Genomic DNA, 19,664 nt, shown 5'->3' with positions numbered 1-19,664 from the left:
GAGTGATATGAATGATGAAAGTAGCCTGCCACCTTCTGCTTGGATTTAAAGTCTACTCCACAGGCGGGGCAGTGGTGGCACCTGCCTTTAATCCCAGCACTCGGGAGGCAGAGGCAGGTGTATCTCTATGAGTTCAAGTCTAGCCTGGTCTACAAGAGCTAGTTCCAAGACAGGCTCCAAAGCTACAGAGAAGCCCTGTCTCAAGACCCACCCCTCAAAAAATAAAGTCCACTCCAAAAGGTGGAACTCATTCCCAGTACTCTTAACTGGTCCCTAAATCTGTGGCTCACTAGATCGTGGACCCTAGGGTAAAACTACTACTAATATTTTGCTAAATGTACAAAGTAATAAACGGCCTCCTAAGTTCTTATCTTTATACCCACAGATCAATGGGTCTCAAGAAGATTCCTTTTACAGATTATTGATAGCGAGCCCCACAGTTGGCCAGTGTGCAGAAACTAAAAGATGTCAGAGTATTCTGTTCTAAACGGGATAGTGATATCATACTTCCTACCCCTATAGATCAGGGAACATCTTAGAAGATGGGAAAGGAAAGATCCAGAGGTAGTAGGTATCTTCCGTGAAAAAGTGTTTGCCAGGTATAACAGTCCATTACACATATGAACTCACAGCAGCTATGACTATATACATAATATCTGCACAGGATCAAATCAGCCAGAATACCAGCATGAATGGGGGAAGGTCATGATGCTCACCCCTAGATGAGCAACTGTTATCGATTGATGGCTGCAGGGAGAGGGAGAGGGAGATTACATTTTCTTCAAGGATACAGCCCTTGAGAGGCTACCCATGCTGCAGTGGATCATCGTATACCCATGAATACTAACTGAACTCAGTGGGTTAAAGAAAAGAGCACATGAAGTTGGGAATGTATAGTGGAGGTAGATATAGAAATTGGAGGGAAAAGAAAGGGGATTGAATTTAAGCAAATTCATTATATATGGATACCAGTCATAACTGTGTGTCATACTAGTAGGTGACCTCATTTTGCTGATTACAAACAATCTCAACAATCTCATTTCTAAATTTTTCTAATTTTTACTTTCTAGGTCTTAGAAGTCAACATTTCATTTATCAGTAAATCCAATTTAAGATATAACAATTTACATCTTGTCTTCTAATATTGGCCTTCCAATATGTAAATATATTTATTCTATTCCAATAATTTGAAAAGTCTATCTGTTCCACCCTTGGCTATATAATGATGAAGCTGACATGATATAACTCTATGGGTATAGTAGTGGCACACATACCTTAGGGATAACCAACAGCTCTCTAACTGGACTCAAGACACCCTCAACAAGAGGAAAACCACATCTAGTACTGGAAACCTAGCTCACTAGCTATGGTCACTGAAGTCGTGGGTCTTGGGGAAGAACGTACCACCAGTTCATTATAAGCTGCACAATTACTAACTGCATCCTAAATATTTGTTCTTACAGCAACAAATCAGTAGTCTTCATCTCTCATCAAGAACATTTTCCTTTGCAATAGATGCAGACCATTACAAAAAAATTCCACAACCACTCAAAATGCAGAGTTGTGGAGCCCAGTCCAAATGAGTACATCTACAAAACAGTTTCTGCACTCAAGAAATGTCGCTGAAGAGGGGGTGGAAAGATCGTAAGAGCTAGAGGATCAGGGAGCTTGCAGTGAGACTTCATCTCCTGATAATGTCAGAAACTATGTCCATGCACTCTCACCTAAACACTAGCTGAAGAAAGGCAACAATAGACATGCCATATTGGACAGGAAAAAGCCTGAGGCCTCAACCGTACACAAAGAACTACAAGTAACTAAGAAATGCTGAGAGTGGGAGAAACCAACTGATTATCTAATACCAAATGGTCAGCACTGAAAAGCCATATACAAGGAGCACTGTAAGACTGGGTTGGTTATACTTAGCAATACAGAAGTATATTCATAACAACAATTAAAGAAATAAGAGAACATGCATTGGAAAGAGAAAGGGAGTATATAGCAGGGTTGAGAGGAAGGAAAGGGAAGGGGAGGGGAAATTATCTAGTTATGTTACAGTCTCAAAAATAAAAGAACTTAATACATCTACACAAGTAATATATTTCTTTTTTTTTATGGTTTTGTCGAGACAGGGTTTCTCTGTGGCTTTGGAACCTGTCCTGGAACTAGCTCTGTAGACCAGGCTGGTCTCGAACTCACAGAGATCCGCCTGCCTCTGCCTCCCGAGTGCTGGGATTAAAGGCATGCGCCACCATCGCCCGGCTTCAAGTAATATATTTCTACACTAAAGTTGAGAGGCATATATTGGACATATGCCATTCCAAATGGGAAATTACAAGAAAACTGACTTATATCCACCAAATTTCCAGACTTCCGATGAACTAACACCACTGTGTTCTAAACATTCTAAAGCTCAAAACAATTCTAAATTTTAATATAGTATTGTATTTATTCTTTCATATTATGTATTGATATATTCACCCCCTCTTTCACTGGAGGGGTTTCTCCACAGTCCATTCCTAACTTTACTACCTCTCCAAACTTCATGTCCACTTTTTAAATATCTCATAGACTCCATATAATTATGGTTCTTGAAGCATCCATTAGAGTGTGGTAGATCTATCAGGGTTCATATCTTTAAATAAAGCTAATTCTTTCCCCATGAAGCGAGAAACTGTTCCTAGCTCCTCAGTTAGGGGGGGTTCATGAGTCCCCCCCTCCTCTATATTAGCATGTTGATTGGTTGATCTTGTTCAGGTCTTGTCAGGCATTAGCATTGTGGATTCATGAATGCAGCGGTCCTATCATGTTCAGAAGACATGATTTTAGTATAATCCCAAGATTCAGAGACCATCTTTGCAGGGAGAGAGAAGGGGCACAGAAAGATTTTAAAAACTGGAAGTTGAGGATCCAAGCAGCATCTCTGTTTTGATGCTTTATTCACTGGGCACACAGAGAATGCCAACTCCCCTGGAGCCACGGTTAAGGGGGGACTGCTTCCTGTAACTAGAGTTATACTTTCAAAAATCAAAAAGATGGTGGTGCTGACTCCAGGTCACATGACTCTAGGCTTGTGGTGCCAAGAGGTAGGTGAGTTGGTATTTGATCACACTGAGAGTCATTCTTTTCTCTCCACAAGCTTCAAAAGCACTTATAAATAAATAAATCAGTTCAATTCCTGTCATTTTATCACAGAAGTGAGGCAGCCCTACCTCATCTCAGTCTTCTGCTTAGATGATTTTCTTTCTTTCTTGTGTAATCCATTGAGTTAATTACATTTGTTTGAATGAATATTAGTCAGGGGGATTAGTTATTGGAACATGGCCAATTTATAAACCACTCTCAACCCTTAAATGTCCACAAGCCTCCATGAAAGTGGGGTCTCACTGAGGTCTTTGATCCACATGGATTTTACTTTCGTGTAACATGAGAGACAGGAACCTAATTGTATTCTTTTGCATGTAGACTTTCTGTTTTTCCTTTTCTTCTTTTGAAGAATGGATAATGGAAATGTGTTGCATATGCACAATGGAAAGCTCTTCAACTATAAAAAAGTAAAACCTTGATATTTGAAGGTAAATGGATAGACCTAGAAAAGATTATATTGAGTGAGGCAGTCCAGACCCAGAAAAACAAACATTGTACATCTTCTGTAGTTCCTAGCTCCAAATATTGTAAGTATACAACATGTAGTAACTGCAGTAACTGGAAAAGTATAAAGGGATCATAGGTGGAGGTTGGGGGGGTTGAGAGGTAGAAAGAGATTAATGATATAACGTGAGCAATGGAAAAATGGGGAGGGGATTCCGGAGGAGAGGAGTGTTGGGGAGAGAGGTCAGTATATCTGAGAAGAAGAAAAATGGGGAGGGGATTCCGGAGGAGAGGAATGTTGGGGAGAGAGGTCAGTATATCTGAGAAGAAGAAACAAGGGACAAATAACACCAAGGTTGTTTGATAATGCCTCAAGGAATCAATTTATTTTATATTTACCTAAAATTATACAATTTATGTATACATATATATGTTGCTTAAAGGAAGTTAAAGTGCTTTGGGTTGACCATGCTTCCCATAAAAATCATCTAATAAGAAAACCCCAGTACCAGACATAAAAACGCTTCTTAATAATGGTTGGTCAGGTTATTCCAAAAAACTTCCAAAATAATATAAACTATTGATGTTACCTTGGTTACAACAATATAAACTATTGATGTTACCTTGGTTACAACAATATAAACTATTGATGTTACCTTGGTTACAACAATATAAACTATTGATGTTTCCTTGGCTACCTATCAGAGGTTGATAGCAGAGCAAGCCACTGCACACCTAGGATGAAGGACTCAGACGATCTGAAAAGCCTCTTTCCTTAGGCCTTCTTCACCTCCACGGGACCAGGAAATACCATGTGGATTGCCAAGGAAGGGAAGCAGCTGTACTGTTCTACCAACTGCAGCACCTAAGAACCACGGTGGTGACGAGCATGGCACGGGATCTGCTGAAGGTGCAGCAAATGATGCTCACATGTTGCTTGTAGCCCACATGTGTCTAATTGGACTTAGGCTCACTCTACAGGAGGAAAACCTGTCTGGTTCTGAGAACTTAGGCAACTTCCTAGGCCTAGTGAGGTCATAGAACTTAGCAAAGACTCAGTTACACCCACTTTGCTAGACCTGTGTAAGTCCTCTCAATCTTACCCTTACACCCACAGATAAGTATAGCTACCACACCTCATCAAACAAGCCTCTCTTAACAGATGGAGTCTGTCCCAGAAACCACCACAACTGGAAACAGTGCAGAGATCAGTGGAACTTTGGAGTCCCATCCACAAAAGTTACTGCACTTAAGGCTCAGGGAACATTGGAGAAGAGGAGGCAAAAAGATTGCATGAAGAAGTCTGCAGTGAAAGAGTATCTACTAGAAATGGTTTAATAAACAAGACAAAACAATGGTAGTATCAATGGACATATTAATATTAAAGGGGGAGATTTTGCAGGACCCATCCCTAAACAAGGAACTAAGGAAAATAATGACTCCTTGGAGAAGAAGAATTAGTCTACCCCAGGGATGAGCCTCCTAATTGGTTGTACAAATCAGACTGTTCAGCTCAGCAACCACATTCATACAAACAACAAACATAGACTCAGTAAGTTGTATTTATATATTTATGAGCATATATGCATACTCAAAACAGTAATCAAATATAAATATGATATCAACTTGAGAGTTTGGGAGACATGGGAGATTGGAAGGAGGGTATCTGGGAGGGGATGGAGAGAAAGGGGGAGGGGAAAATGATAAAATTTTATTTCAGTCGAAAATATGTGTTTTTGAAAAAGCAAATGAAGTCAGATAGGATGTCTTTATTAGCGAGCATTGGTGTGAGCATGCGCCCAGGTAAGAAAGCCTCAGGAGCAGCAGTGTGAGTGGATCAAGAGCATCTAGGACGGCAGGGGAGTCGGCATCTTGAAGACATCACGGTCCACACAGGTCAGGCAACTCCTATGGAGAGAGGACATAGATGGACATGCACAAGAGTGAAAACTAGCAGACAGGAAGTGAGTGTGGCCAGGTCCCTTGTCTGCTTGGACCAAATTATGGCCATTTGGAGCACTAGCCACGACTGGTCACTGGGCCCACAGTTCTGTTGCTTTCCTTCGCTTCACACGAAGTGCCTCTTGATGCAAACATGCAGGTGAGATCCTTTTCCTCCCCGGGCAGAAGATTTCTCTCCAGATAGAGCAAACATCCCCTGGAATGGACCCCTCACCACCCTAGAACCTCCCTTTTCACAGTTCCCGCATCACAAACAGGGATGGTTCTTAGGACTCCTTTGCCTCCTTTATTCACAGAGATGAAGCAAAACCCCATGGATCAGTGGTCTCTACAGGATGAGGGAACCCTATATGGGATGGAAGAACACTAACTGGTATGTGAAACAAAAGCACTCATGCTTTGTAACAACGTAGCAAGAAACTGAGCCATATCCATGGAAAGCATAGGAAGTTACAAAAATACATCTTAAATTTACATGATCTTATAAGTGCTGTGTGTCCAGAGCAGAATGGCTGCACATGTGCAAAATAAATGTAGAAAAGACTCATTAAGAAGAGGAATTTGAGGCACACCGAGAGCTCAGGCAGCTTGCCCTGCCTCTGCCGGGTGCTTGCTTCACAGAGAATGGAGCTCAGCTCCATACACCTTGCTGTCAGCACATCCATTGCTGTGGGCCTCACTACCAATCTCACGCTGGGCCCAAGCAGTCCGCTGTGTTCCACCTACAAACACTGGGTAGATAGCTCTCCCGCCTGCTGAGACACTTACCTCTAAATGTGTCCTGGCCTTGACCGATAAGGAATGTGTTACTCTGTGAAGGCATCTTGATACAGGATTAACTCTCCGTTTGGACAGTAGCACGTCTGTTGAGCTTGGTGGAAAGGCTTTGTGTGATGAATTCCACCCTGCAGTTGCCCTTGAAACTGCACAAAATACCCATCATAGCCTTGGAAGTGCTGTCTGAAATACGGAAGGAACTCTGCTGTTCTCCTGGCCCAGCCAAGCTTGCTTTTGAGCCTGTGAACCATTTTATGCTGCTGACGCACTTGGGCCTGGTCTTCATCCAGGGCATGTGCTTTGCCCTTGGTTTGCTGAGGAAAGGCTTCCTGGAGAGTTTGTGATGCCCGGGAGGATTTCAGAGGGGCTCTGTGGGATTTCATCTTGATTTGTGATTTCACCTGGCCTAGGGTCTTTAGCTGGCCTGTTTGGGACTTCACCTGGGCTACATGGGATTTTAGTTGTGTTTGGGATTTTATTTGTGAATGGGACTGAAGTCGGGATTTTTGTTGGCTAATCTCGTCTTCTTCATCACAAACTATGTCTTCGCTTACACCTGTCTGTTGCTGTGAACTCTGAGTCTCTCCCAGGTCAGCATCAGCATCCTGGCCATACACACGGTGCTTAGTTTGCTCAAAACTGCTTTCTTCAGTACCATCCTCCTGTGCTCTTCTGGACCCATACTGGAAATGGTCTTTCTGGAAATATACAACTGGGGATGTTTTTACTAGAAAGTGTCCTTTTGTCTCACCTGGTAATTGATAAAAAGAATGTTTGAGTTACACTGTCTGTACAGCCCCCTCTAGTCTTATCCAAGGATTTTCCCTGTCAACCCACTGAGTTGCCCACAAGGCAAGTGGGTTTGGGTGGAGAACAGTCAGCATCTGTCAAGATCACCCCGTGGAGGGTTCTTCTCCCTGCCAGAGCACCCTGTGGACATTCTCCCTGGTGCCTTCCTGCCAGGGGACTCCCTGCACTCACCATAGATTCCTATCCCAGCTGCTTGCTTCTCCAGAAGGAGGAGCAGAGAAAGGCTGAAGAAGACAGACTTCATCTCACCAGGAGGGGCCTTCACTGAGAGCTCAGTTGACCATTGCTTTATATGTTGTTGCTGCGTGCATAGATGTGGCTGGAGTCACAAAAGGCCTTACCCGTTCCCACTTATCTGGCATGTGGCCTCTGCCCTCTTCTCAGTAGGAGATATTGTCAATATTCCTAGAGACCGTAGACGCATGATGTCGGAGTCTTTGTCTAACCCCACATGTCCCAGAAAATCTTTATCGCCACTTCAAGATCATCACATGATGTTTCCAGAAGCAATTCCAGGCAGAGATCACAAGAGTGACCTGGGCCTGTCCAAGCTTTTGTGGTTCAAGTGTGGGGCCTTGCCCACCATGCACTTTGTTTTCTCTGTATCGCAAACATGATGTGTACTTCTGTTTCTTTCCAATGAGATGGACACGGATCTGTTACATCTCAAAGGGCCTATTCATAGAGATTTCAAAAAAGACATAGGACGATTTATCCCCAGTGCATGAATTGGCTTTTTGGAGTCCATTCCCTATGGAGGGAAACCTTTCTCAGCCTTGGTACAGGGAGGAGGGGCTTGGTCCTGCAGCAACTTGATATGCTAGACATTGTTGACTCCCCATGGGGGGCCTTACCCTTTCTGAGGTGTGAATGGGAGGTTGCATGAGGGGAAAGTGTGGGGGGAAAGGGAGCAGGAACTATGGTTGGTATGTAAAATGGAAAAAAAAAGGTAAATAAAAAATTTTTAAAAACTAACCATAGAAAGACATAGGAAAGAAGGCAAATTTAAGGATTCCATAGTCATTTTTAGAAATAACTGAGATACTGATTCACAAAAGCAACTCTAAATTGCCTAGCCTTACTAGTGACCTGTGTGAAAATCCTCCGGTGCTTTCTTTCATTAGTAGTTTCTTAGTTCCCCTCCCTCCTCTCCTCTACTTTTCACACATCCCCCTCACTCCACCCCCATCTGCTCCTCAGAGAGGGTAAGGCCTCCCTTGGGAGGTCAGCTAAGCCTGATGAGAGCCCATGAGGACAGTATGGTGGGTCATCACCTGCAGGATGGGAGCCGCAGAGACAAGTGCAGGAGTGCTCTGTGCTCTGTGTGTCCATGGAGCAAGCACTGGGGCTGCATCTCAAGAGGGAAGCTGCAGAGGGCTTTTCAAGTATGGGAGAAATTTTCTGTGTTTGGCTAGAGACAGGAATGACTGTGTTTGGTTGGAACAAGGAGAAAGGACCCTGGTTTCCTTATTTCATTATTTTCATGAAATCACCTAAAATCACAGTACCCTCTCAATGAGGGAAAAGCCTTTTTCAAATGAAAACTTCCGTTGTCAGCTATGTCTATCGCCACTAGTGGATATGTTAATATAAGACTTCTAAGACTGTATTGAGACTGTAAACCAAGAGAACCTGTCCACGTCCTATAAAAGTGCAGTACCCTACAATTGCGAGAAGACCCCAAATGGTTCGTTAAGGCTGGACTTAATTTCCCATGCAGATGCGGTGTGGGAAGAGCACAGTAGAATTAACCATCTCTGCAGAGAGCCTGCATGTCCTCACAGCAGCCCGGCAAGGCATCGAAGACAAGGCTTGTGGAAAAGTCCTTTCAGTCTCTCTATCCCCAAATGTAGTTCTCCTAGAAGGATGCTGTGTGGAGGGTTAAGGTGAAGTTCACTTGTGTTTTCATGGGAGGAACGGACATAAAGGTACTCAGTCACCAAACAGAACACGAGGATGCTGGCTTTTATCTAGGAGCTCTGAGCACCTGCTAATCTGACCTCTTTGTTCCAAACTGAAGATAACTGAGTCCTCAGTAGAGATGCCAGTCAAAAGATTTGAAATTACCAAGAAGGCAAATTACTTCCCTTTCTTGCTGACTTCTCCACTACTCCATGCCCTTCCCTTGAGGAAATACCAGCAGGAACTCTTCTATGGAGAGCTGACTTGGAAAAGAATGAGTTAGAAAATGGATTTTGATCACTGATCAAGAACAGTGTGCGTCATGCTCTGTCTACAAGACAAAGATAAAACTGAAGAACTCTTGATATTCACAAAGAAAATCAGAAAAAGTCCAATAAAAACTACCAGGAGATCATGACATCGGAACAGAACTCGATAGCATTTATAATGGGCTGCTGGGTCTCAGGATCCATGGCAGTGATAAAGGTAATCACAGGATCTATGATGTCTGAAGAAGAAACGTGGAGTGATGATGAAAACCATCTTCGTAATTGTGCATCATGGAGAAGGAAAAACCTTAGGACAATTTAAAGTAGAGGACAGAAATGGTGTCTTCATAATTGTTACAAGTACAGACAAATTATACTTCCAAGGCAGAAGAAAAATGACTTTTAAAATCTTGTCTTCTTGTTAGGGGTCTTGTTATAGATGCATGGGCTGTAGCTGAGCTCACAATTCTGCCGTGATCAGTTATTCTGTAATGGTCTCTGTTGCAAAGAGAAATTTCTTTGATAGGTGGCAAGAACTACATCTGTGGGTACAAGGAATAATAGTATATTATAATCTCAAAAAACCCTTTTCTATCTAAAAAACATTTAATAAATCTTTATCATTTAAAAAAACTTGCAAATATAAAACTGTGCCCAATGGGAAGTACAGCATCAGTGCTCCCACGCTCTCCCTCCCAAGGAGCAAGCCCCACCACCTGTGAGCCACTGTAGAGACTGAGAGCCAGGAGTTTGAGGTTGGCAGATTGCTTGACTGCTACAGCTCCCTCTGTCCCACCTAGGGATGGTTGCAGATCAGTCTGAACTCTCTGAGCCTAGTTCTTCCTGTTAGTTCACTTGGTTTTCCCAGTCTCCTTCCTCAGGCAGTGTATTTACTACTGAGAAAGAGCTGAAGGCCTCAGAGTTCTGACTCCTCCACCTTCAACCTCGGTGGAGACTTCGTTGTTCCCACTCTCTGACATACTCAGGATTTGCCCCAGGGCTTGGACCTTTGCTGTCTCTAGGTGAAAGTCTTCTAGAGTGAGTGGGAACCTGCCAAATTCACAGGCTGAAAACTCCCTGGGACCTGCCATGGCTCTAATACCCAAAGGAGGTGCGGTTATAATGTAAAGGCAGCTCCACTGCCGAGAACTGACCCTTGAAGCCTCAAGTCCTTGGCTTACATAGAATACCAGCCGGAACAGCAGAAATGACCATGGAGTCCAGCAGTGACTTAGCGTTCCCCCCACATGTACTTGGATGATTTAGCAGTATAGGATCCAGAAATAGGCCTGCCAAATTCTCTGTCATTTTGAAATAGTTTATATTTTTTTATTTCTTTCCTTTTACTGTATTTTTTGTACTGATCATAAAAGAACAAAAAGCTTCATATAAATTTAATAGTACCACTCTCTCCTATATTATCTGTGTTGAGATCATTTAAAAAGAAAATCAACAAAATTCTGCTTAAGCAACTACAGATCAAATATGCCTAATAGACATCTGCACACCTGAAGTTTGTACTCATTATCGGAAGCCATGGAAATTTTTCTAAGACGGATCATGATTTAGGCTCCAAAACCAAGACATTGAGCTTATAATTCATGTTCCTAGAGAAGCTAAATAAGAAGGTGAATCCAAAGACAAACACATAGGCATCCTCAGGAATATTAACCTTCATCAGGCGATGAAAGGAGACAGAGACAGAGACCCACACGGGAGCACCGGACAGAAATCTCAAGGTCCAAATCAGGAGCAGAAGGAGACGGAGCACGAGCAAGGAACTCAGGACCACGAGGGGTGCACCCACACACTAAGACAATGGGGATGTTCTATTGGGATCTCACCAAGGCCAGCTGGCCTAGGTCTGAAAAAACATGGGATAAATCCGGACTAGCTGAACATAGCGGACAATGAGGAATACTGAGACTTCAAGAACAATTGCAGTGGGTTTTTGATCCTACTGCACGTACTGGCTTTGTGGGAGCCTAGGCAGTTTGGATGCTCACCTTAAGAGACCTGGATAGAGGTGGGCAGTCCTTGGGCTTCCCACAGGTCAGGGAACCCTGATTGCTCTTCGAGCAGATGAGGGAGAGGGAATTGATCGGGGGAGGGGGAGGGAAATGGGAAGCGGTTGTGGGGACGAGGCAGAAATCCTTAATAAATAAATAAATTTAAAAAAAAAATAAATAAATAAATAAATTTTCCATGTCCAAAAAAAAAAAAAAAAAAAAAAAAAAAAAAAAAAGAATAAGGCACTTTCTTATATCTCATTAGTTAGAAACGCTGCAGAAGCCACAACCGCGTAGAGATGAGCAATATTCAATTTTCAATGGTTAGTGAGTTTTTGAGGAAATCTGGGGGAAATGAAAAATTTTCCATAACTACCGAAAAAGCAAGATTCTTTGAGATAAGGCAGAGGCAGTTATAATAAGTTTATAGATATGAGTGCTTGCCTTAAAAAGATAGATACTATCTTATAATGAAATAGAAACCGCAAAAATACAAGGAATCTGTAAGGAGAACTGATTCTTCGAAAAGATAAACAAGATTGGCAAACCTTTAACCATATTAACAAAAAGTTACAGAGAGAAATTCTAAATTAATAAATGAAAAAAGGACATTATAACAGATACCAGTGAGACTCAGAAAACCATATTTAAAAAGCTCTATTCCACTAAAGTGGAAAATCTGAAAGCAATAAAAAATTCTTGATGCATTCAACACACCAAAATTCATCCAAGATGAAATCAATTTTTACTGACTCCAAAACAGGATTGAAGTAGTGATAAAAGTCTTCCAATTTAAAAAAAAAAAAGTGAAGTGCCACAGGAATTCATTGTAGTTTTACCAGAACTTCACAGAAGGACTATCATCACATCACTTAAATTATTACATACAATAGAGAGGAAAGGCTTCCAAATTCTTTATATGAAGTCAGTATTATCCTGATGAATGCACGCATGCGTGTGTGTACACACACACACACACACACACACACACACACACACACACACGAGAAGAAAAAGAAAATTGCAGACTTATCTTTCTGATGAGCATAGATCTAAAAATTATTAACAAACTATTGGCAAACCAAATCCAAGATCATATACAAAAGATCATTCATCAGAACCAAACGGGTTTCATTCTAGACATGCAGTACTTAAATCAACAAATGTCATCCATCATATAAATAGACTCAAAGACAAGTCACAGTATTGGCCCCTTTTATAAAATCCACAGACTAATAACGGACATTTGGGACTTGAAGTTTAAAAACTTGTGTAGAGTAAAGGAAGTGACCAGTGGAGTGAAGAGGCACTCTACAGAGTGGGATAAAAATCTTTGCCAACAAAAACAATACAGAGGATGAGGGTCTAGCATATATAAAGAACTAAAAAAATCTAAACATAAAAAACAACCCAATTTAAAAAATAAGCTATTGAATCAGACAACGAACAGAAGGTGAAATAACTCAATGATGGAAACTATAAAGCTCCAAAGAAATAAACTGAAGAGTGCACTATATGTACAGATGTCCTACGAACATGCAGACTACATATTGCAAAACTGGCTATCTTAGTAAGAGAAACCCACAGATTCAATGTAATCTTCAAAAAAAATCCCAATGTCATTCTTCACAGGAACAGAATAACAGTAATGTAAGATATTTGCAAACCAAGTCTAAGACCATATCCAAAAAGATCATTCATTTTAATCACAGTGGCTTATTGCAATCATGTAGCCTAACATAAAATATAGTTTTATTCCAATCTCCTCCTAAGGTTCTATTATTGCACTTAGGGTGGTCATTTTCCTCCGCAGGGTCCTCAGCAAATCACATTGAAATTATCCTGATATAAAATTGCTTACTGTTAGGTGCTGAAAAGGGGGCTCAACCATTAAGAGCACTTACCATTCTTCCAGAGGACCTGGGTTCCTGGGTTCAACCACCATCCACATTGCATGGCCCACATCAGCTTGAAACCCAGTTTTAGGGGGATCTGATGCCCTCTTTCAGGTCTTCTCAGACACACACACACACACACACACACACACACACACACACACACACGTCATTTACATTGCTGACTGTGCCTGCTTATTTTTGCACCCTCTTCTGCTCTTTGGAGAAAATTTCAGTGTCTTCTTCATCCACAGCTTGATCTGGTAACTTTGCTCATAGTTTTGGATTTCACATCTTTAATCTACTGTGAAAAACATTTATAGACAATACCAATGGGAAAAATTTTTTAATGAAATCTCCAGAAACTTGTAGACTACAAGTAGCTGGTGATTGTGGTGGTGTTATCAGTCCAAAATCCATGGATGTTAAAGAAACATTTTCGCAGTTAAATGTCATGCATGGAATCAGCATTCCGAGTGTCAGAAGAAGATGTGATCACCAAATTGTTAGTAAGAGGTAAATTAAATTTTCATCTTGAATAATTTAAACATGTAACGTAATTAAAATGGATGACATTGTCTAGATAGGTAAACACATACAAGAGCTTCTGTAGTGTTGTATACAGGATATGGCTGCCAGGGAAACCTGATATCGTATGTTCAGTTCTTTGTGCACTCTGAGATTAAAGAACAGGATAATGTTTGTGCAACCTTCTTGGCAATTTCTCAGGCTTCGCTTGTTCTAAGCTCTGAGCACAGGACACCGTGCTCCAGCCACCCATGCAGTTCTGTCCCCAGGAATCCTGAGTGATTAGGGTCATGAGCAGGCCACTATGCGTCCCTTAGCTGAGTCATAGCTCCTCAGTGAATCTGTGGTAGGATCGCTACTCTGACAGAGCCCAATCTTCCTCACCTTGTGGATGAAGGAACTGGAGTCCAAGGAGAAGACCCTCCAGTTCACTCTGGGAGGCCGAGGCAGAAATGGGCCTGGCAAGTACTCATCCTGATAGGACGTCATTTCTCTTTCAATATGATGCTGACCAAAGTGGAAGGATTTAGTACCCTTTCCCAAATCCAGAATATACAAAGAACTAAAAAATAAAATAAGAATAAGAGTAAAACCAAGAAGACAAACAACCCAGTTGAAAACCAGCTATGGTTCTGAATAGAGAAATTAAAAACAGCTAAGAAATACTTTAAAAGTGTTCAACATCGTTAGTAATTGGGGAAATACAAATTGAAACTGCTTTGAGGCTCCTCTTACCCAGTTAGGCTAAGATTAAGAAAACAATTGAGAACAAATGCTCATGGAGATTCAGGGAAAGGAAGAACCCTCATTCACTGTTGGTGAGATTATAAACTGGTGCAGCCAATAGGGACATCAGTGTGGAAATTTATCAAAATGCTAAAAGTGGGTGTCTTAGTATTCTGTTGCTGTGAGGAGACACTAGGGTCAAGACAACTCTTATAAAGGAAAATATTTAATTGGGGGCTTGCTTACAGTTTCAGAAAGTTAGTCCATAATCATCATGGTGGGAGCATGGTGGCATACAGGCAGACCATGATCTTGGATTGGTAGCCGAGGGCTTTACATATTGATCTGCAGGGAGAGAGAGTGAGAGTGAGCAAGAGAGAGAGAGAGAGAGCGAGAGAGAGAGAGAGAGAGAAACAGATACAGAGATTGACAGAAACAGAGACAGATACACATCAGAGAGAGACACAGAGAGACAGAGAGCTACCAAGCCTGAGCCTGCTGTGGGCTTTTGAAAAGTCAAAGCCCACTCCTAGTTAGTATTACACCTCTTCCCACATGGCCACACCTAACCCTTTCCTGACAGTTAATCAAATGGCACATTTTCCTCATCCATTCTTCGGTTGAGGGGCATCTAGGTTGTTTCCAGTTTCTGGCTATTACAAGTAATGCTGCCATAAATACAGTTGAGCAAATGTCCTTGTGGTATGAGTGTGCATTCTTTGGGTAAATGCCCGAGAAAGGTATTGCTGTGTTCTGAGGTAGATTGATTACCAATTTTCTGAGAAACTGCCATACTGATTTCCAAAGTTGTTGTACAAGTTTGCATTCCTACTAACAATAGATGAGTGTTCCCCTTACTCCACATCCTCTCCAACTATCATGGGTGGTTTTGGTCTTAGCCCTTCGGACTAGTGTAAAATGGTATCTCAGAGTTGTTTTGATTTGCATTTTCCTGATGGCTAAGGATGTTGAACATTTCCTTAAGTTTCTTATGGCCATTTGAGATTCTTCTGTTGAGAATTCTCTGTTTAGTTCTGTACCCCATTTTTTAGTTGGGGTATTTGGAATTTTGATGTCTAATTTCTTGAGTTCTTTATATATTTTTTGGGGATCAGTCCTTTGTTTGATGTAGGATTGGTGAAGATCTTTTCCCATTCGGTAGGCTGCCTTTTTGTCTTATTGATTGTGTCCTTTTCTTTACAGAAACTTTTCAGTTTCAGGAGGTCCCATTTATTTAATGTGGCTCTCAGTGTGTGTGCTACTGGTGTTATATTTAGGAAGTGGTCTCCTGTGTCCATGCATTGAAGACTACTTTCCACTTTCTCTTCTATCAGATCCAGTATGGTTGGATTTATATATCCTTTGTGTCTTGAGTTTTGTGCATGGGGATAGATATGGATCTATTTTTATTCTTCTACATGTTGACATCTGGTTATGCCAGTACCATTTGTTGAAGATGCTCTCTTTTTTTCATTGTATAATTTTAGCTTCTTTGTCAAAAATTAAGTGTTCATAGGTGTATGGATTAATATCCAGGTCTTCTATTTAATTCCATTGGTCAAACTCTCTGTTTTTATGTCAATACCAAGCTGTTTTTGTTACTATAGTTCTGTAATAGAGCTTGATGTCAGGAATGGTAATGCCTCTGGAAGTTCCTTTATTGTACAGGATTGTTTTGGCTCTCCTGTTTTTTTTTGTTTTTTTTTTTGTTTTTGTTTTTTTGCTTTTCCATATGAAGTTGATTATTTTTCTTTCAAGGTTTGTGAAGAATTGTGTTGGGATTTTGATGGGGATTGCATTGAATCTATAGATTGCTTTTGGTAGGATTGCCATTTTTATTATGTTGATCCTACCTATCCAAGAATATGGGAGATCTTTCCATTTTCTGTTATCTTCTGCAATTTCTTTCTTTAAAGACTTAAAGTTCTTGTTGAATAGGTCTTTCACTTCTTTAGTTAGTGTTACCCCAAGATATTTTATGTTATTTGTGGCTATTGTGAAAGGTGATGTTTCTCTTATTTCCTTGTTTCTCTGGAAATAGAGGAGCTTTCTGGTGGAATTTTTAGGTTTATTTATGTATACAATCATATCACCTGTTAGTTCAGGCACACTGTCTCAGTGGGTTGATCATCCCCTCATGGTCCTGACTTCCTTAGTCATATTCTCCTTCCTTCTGCTTTTCAACTGGACCTTTGGAGCTCAGTCCAATACTCCCATGTGGGACTCTGTCTCTATCTCCATCTGTCGCTGGATGAAGGTTTTTATGGTGATATTCAAGATAGTCATCAGTCAAGATAGTCATCCAGTTGAAGAGTAGCAGGAGGGAGAAGATGAGCAAGGAAGTCAGAACCGCAAGGTCCACCAACTGAGGCAGTGTGACTGTTCTAATGGGAGCTCACCAAATCCAGCTGAACTGGGATTGAACAAGCATGTGATCAAACTGGACTCTCTGATTGTGACTGACAATGGGGGCTGACTGAGAAGTCATTGATAAAGGCACTGGGACTTGTTTTTATAGCATGTTCTGGTTTTTTGGGACCCTAGTCTATATGGATGCACAGCTTCCTATGCCTGGATGTAGGAGGGAGGGCCTTGGACTTCCCACAGGGCAGGGTTCCCTGCCCTCTCTCAAGCAGGGAAGGGGAGGGGGGAGAGTGAGTGGAGGAGCGGGAGGGGATGGGGAGGATGGGAGGAAGTGTAAATTTTTGAATGAAAAAAAAAACGATTCAAATAAGAAAAAAAGAAGAAGAAGAAGAAGAAGAAGAAGAAGCCATGTCTCTGTTGCCGGTCAGCAAACAGAGCCCACCTAAGAAAATGCTACTACCAAGAAGTCATGCTTACTTCTGTTCTTTTCTGTCTAGAATTCCTTCTCAAGCTCTCTCAGGTTTTATGTGGATATAGTTGCCCCAAGTTGGCACCATTTTGTAGACAGAGACTGCTTGTTCATTCTCTGCCACCCAGACCTGAATAAATCACACAGAAACTATATTAATTACAAAACTGTTTGGCCAATAGTTTAGGCAAATTTCTAGTTAACTCTTATATCTTAAATTAACCCAGTTATATTATTCTGTGTATCGCCACAAGGCTGTGGCTTACCAGTAAGTTCTGGCTGATGGCTGGCAACTGGTGCCTTTGTTCTTTGGCAGCTTCATGGCATCTTCTTGACTCCACCTACTTTCTCTCTATATCTCTGTTTGGATTTCTCACCTGGCTTTACTCTACTAAGCCATTGGCTGAAAGAGCTTCTTTAATAATTGATGGTAATAATGGTAGTAAAACATATTCATAGCATACAGAGATGAATCCCACATCAGGACACAGCCACTAAGACAAAACGACAGTCTACGGAATGGGAAAAGATCTTCACTAACCCCACATCGGACAGAGAATTAATCTCCAAAACATATAAAGAACTAAAGAAATGAGACATAAAATTACCAAATAATCCAATCAAAAATGGGCTACAGGTCTAAACAGAGAATTCTCAACAATAGAATTGCAAATGACTAAAAGACAAATAAGAAATTGCTCAACATTCTTAGCCATCAGGAAAATGCACATCAAAATGACTCCAGTCAGAATGGCTAAGTTCAAAAACACCAATGGTAGCTTATGCTGGAGAGGATGTGGAGTAAGCAGAACACTCCTCCATTGCTGGTGGGAATGCAAACTTGTACAGCCACTTTGGGAATCAGTGTTGTGGTTTTTCAGAAAACTGGTAATCAATTTACCTGAGGACCCAGCAATGCCACTCGTGGGCATAAACCCAAAGGATGCACACTCACACCACAAGGACATTTGTTCAACTGTGTTCATAGCAGCATTACTTATAATAGCCAGAACCTGGAAACAACCTAGATGCCTCTCAACCAAATAATGGATAAAGAAAATGTGGTACATTTACACAATGGAGTACTACTCAGCAGTAAAAAAAAAAATGACATCTTGAAATTTACATGCAAATGAATGGAACTCTAAAAAGCCATACTGAGTGAGGTAACCCAGATTCAGATAGACAAACATTATATAGACTCACAAGTTGATGTAAAGCAAAGGATAATCAGCCTATAGTCCACAATCCCAGAGAAGCTAGGTAACAAGAAAAACCCAAGGATCCCCTTGGAAAGGAGAAACAGACAAAACTTCCTGAGAAATTTTGGAAGTGGGAGAGAAAGGAGATGGGAGGAGAGGGGAAGGGGGGGGAACAGGATGCTCAAGAAGGGGGATGCACAGAGAAGGAGAGAAAGGAAAGAGATATCCTAATCGAGGGAGCCAATAAAGTTCTAGTGAGAAACATGGTACTAGGGAATTTCCCAGGAATCCACAAGGATGATCCCAGCTAAGTCTCTAAGCAACAGTGGAGAGGACACCTAAACTGGCCTTCCTCTGTAATTAGATTGATGACTACATTAATTGTCATTATAAAACCTTCATCCAGTAACTGATGGGAGCAGACACAGAGATCTACAGTGAAGCACTGAACCAAGCTACCAGAGACCACTCCAAGAGAGGAAGGAGCAAGAATGTGAGCAAAGGGGTCAAGACCCTGATGGTGATACCCACAGAAACAGCTGACCTGAGCTAATGAGAACTCACTGCATCTGTACTGATAATGGGGGAACCTGCACAGGCCTAAACTAGGCCCACTGAAAGTGGGGGACAGTTGTGAGGCTTGTACAGTCTGTGGGTCCATTGGCAGTAGGACCAGATTTATCCCTAGTGCTTGAACTGACATCAAGGAGCACATTCTCTTTGGAGGGATACCTTTTTCAGCCTAGGTGTATGGGGAGGGCCTTGGTCTTCCTTTGAAGTGAAATGTTAGACTTTTTTGACTCCCCATGGTAAGCCTTACCCTTTCTGAGGAATAGATGGGGGTGGCATGGGGGTACGAATAGGGTGGGAGGATGGGAGGGAGTGGGAATGGGGATAGCTTTGTAAAATGAGAAAAGATTGTATTAAAAAATTCTCCATAAAAAGAAAAAAAAACATAGTCATCTTTATTATGTTGAGGCATGTATGTCCTTTGTATCCCCAATCTCTCCAGGACTTTTATTATGAAGGGATATTGAATTTTGTCAAAGGTGTTTTCTACATGTAATGAGATGATAATGTAGTTTTGTTTTTCAGTGTGTGTATATGGTGGATTATAGTTACCTATTTACATATTTTCGACCATCCCTGCATCTCAAGGA

General features: G+C 41.4%; 2 protein-coding genes across 2 annotated transcripts in view; one reads left to right on the top strand and one right to left on the bottom strand.

Annotated features, from left to right (window-relative positions):
* Positions 1–19,664, top strand: part of LOC121460088 (recombining binding protein suppressor of hairless-like protein) — a 197,603-nt gene that overhangs the window by 57,823 nt on the left and 120,116 nt on the right. The gene's annotated exons all lie outside the window — the stretch shown is intronic.
* LOC121460087 (seminal vesicle secretory protein 3A-like) lies at positions 5,167–7,432 on the bottom strand. Its single transcript, XM_041670231.1, has 3 exons — positions 7,312–7,432; positions 6,322–7,081; positions 5,167–5,499 (listed from the first exon to the last, which is right to left on the bottom strand). Exons 1-2 carry the CDS (start codon positions 7,382–7,384, stop codon positions 6,360–6,362), a joined length of 795 nt encoding a protein of 264 aa, XP_041526165.1. The 5' UTR covers positions 7,385–7,432; the 3' UTR covers positions 5,167–5,499; positions 6,322–6,359.

The sequence above is a fragment of the Microtus oregoni genome, unplaced genomic scaffold (genome assembly GCF_018167655.1).
Source record: "Microtus oregoni isolate MIOR12 unplaced genomic scaffold, Mior012 000020F_ref0000438, whole genome shotgun sequence".
NCBI lineage: Eukaryota > Metazoa > Chordata > Mammalia > Rodentia > Cricetidae > Microtus > Microtus oregoni.
Note: the sequence above shows the minus strand (reverse complement) of the source record. Positions and strands in the feature narration are given on the sequence as shown.

Bases quoted from the DNA above. Each gene is read 5' to 3' on its own strand.
- LOC121460087 (XM_041670231.1), bottom strand. From the start codon at position 7,384: ATGAAGTCTGTCTTCTTCAGCCTTTCTCTGCTCCTCCTTCTGGAGAAG. The intron at 7,082-7,311 runs GTGAGTGCAGGG...ATCAATTACCAG, and splicing joins AGCTGGGATAGGAATCTATG to GTGAGACAAAAGGACACTTT.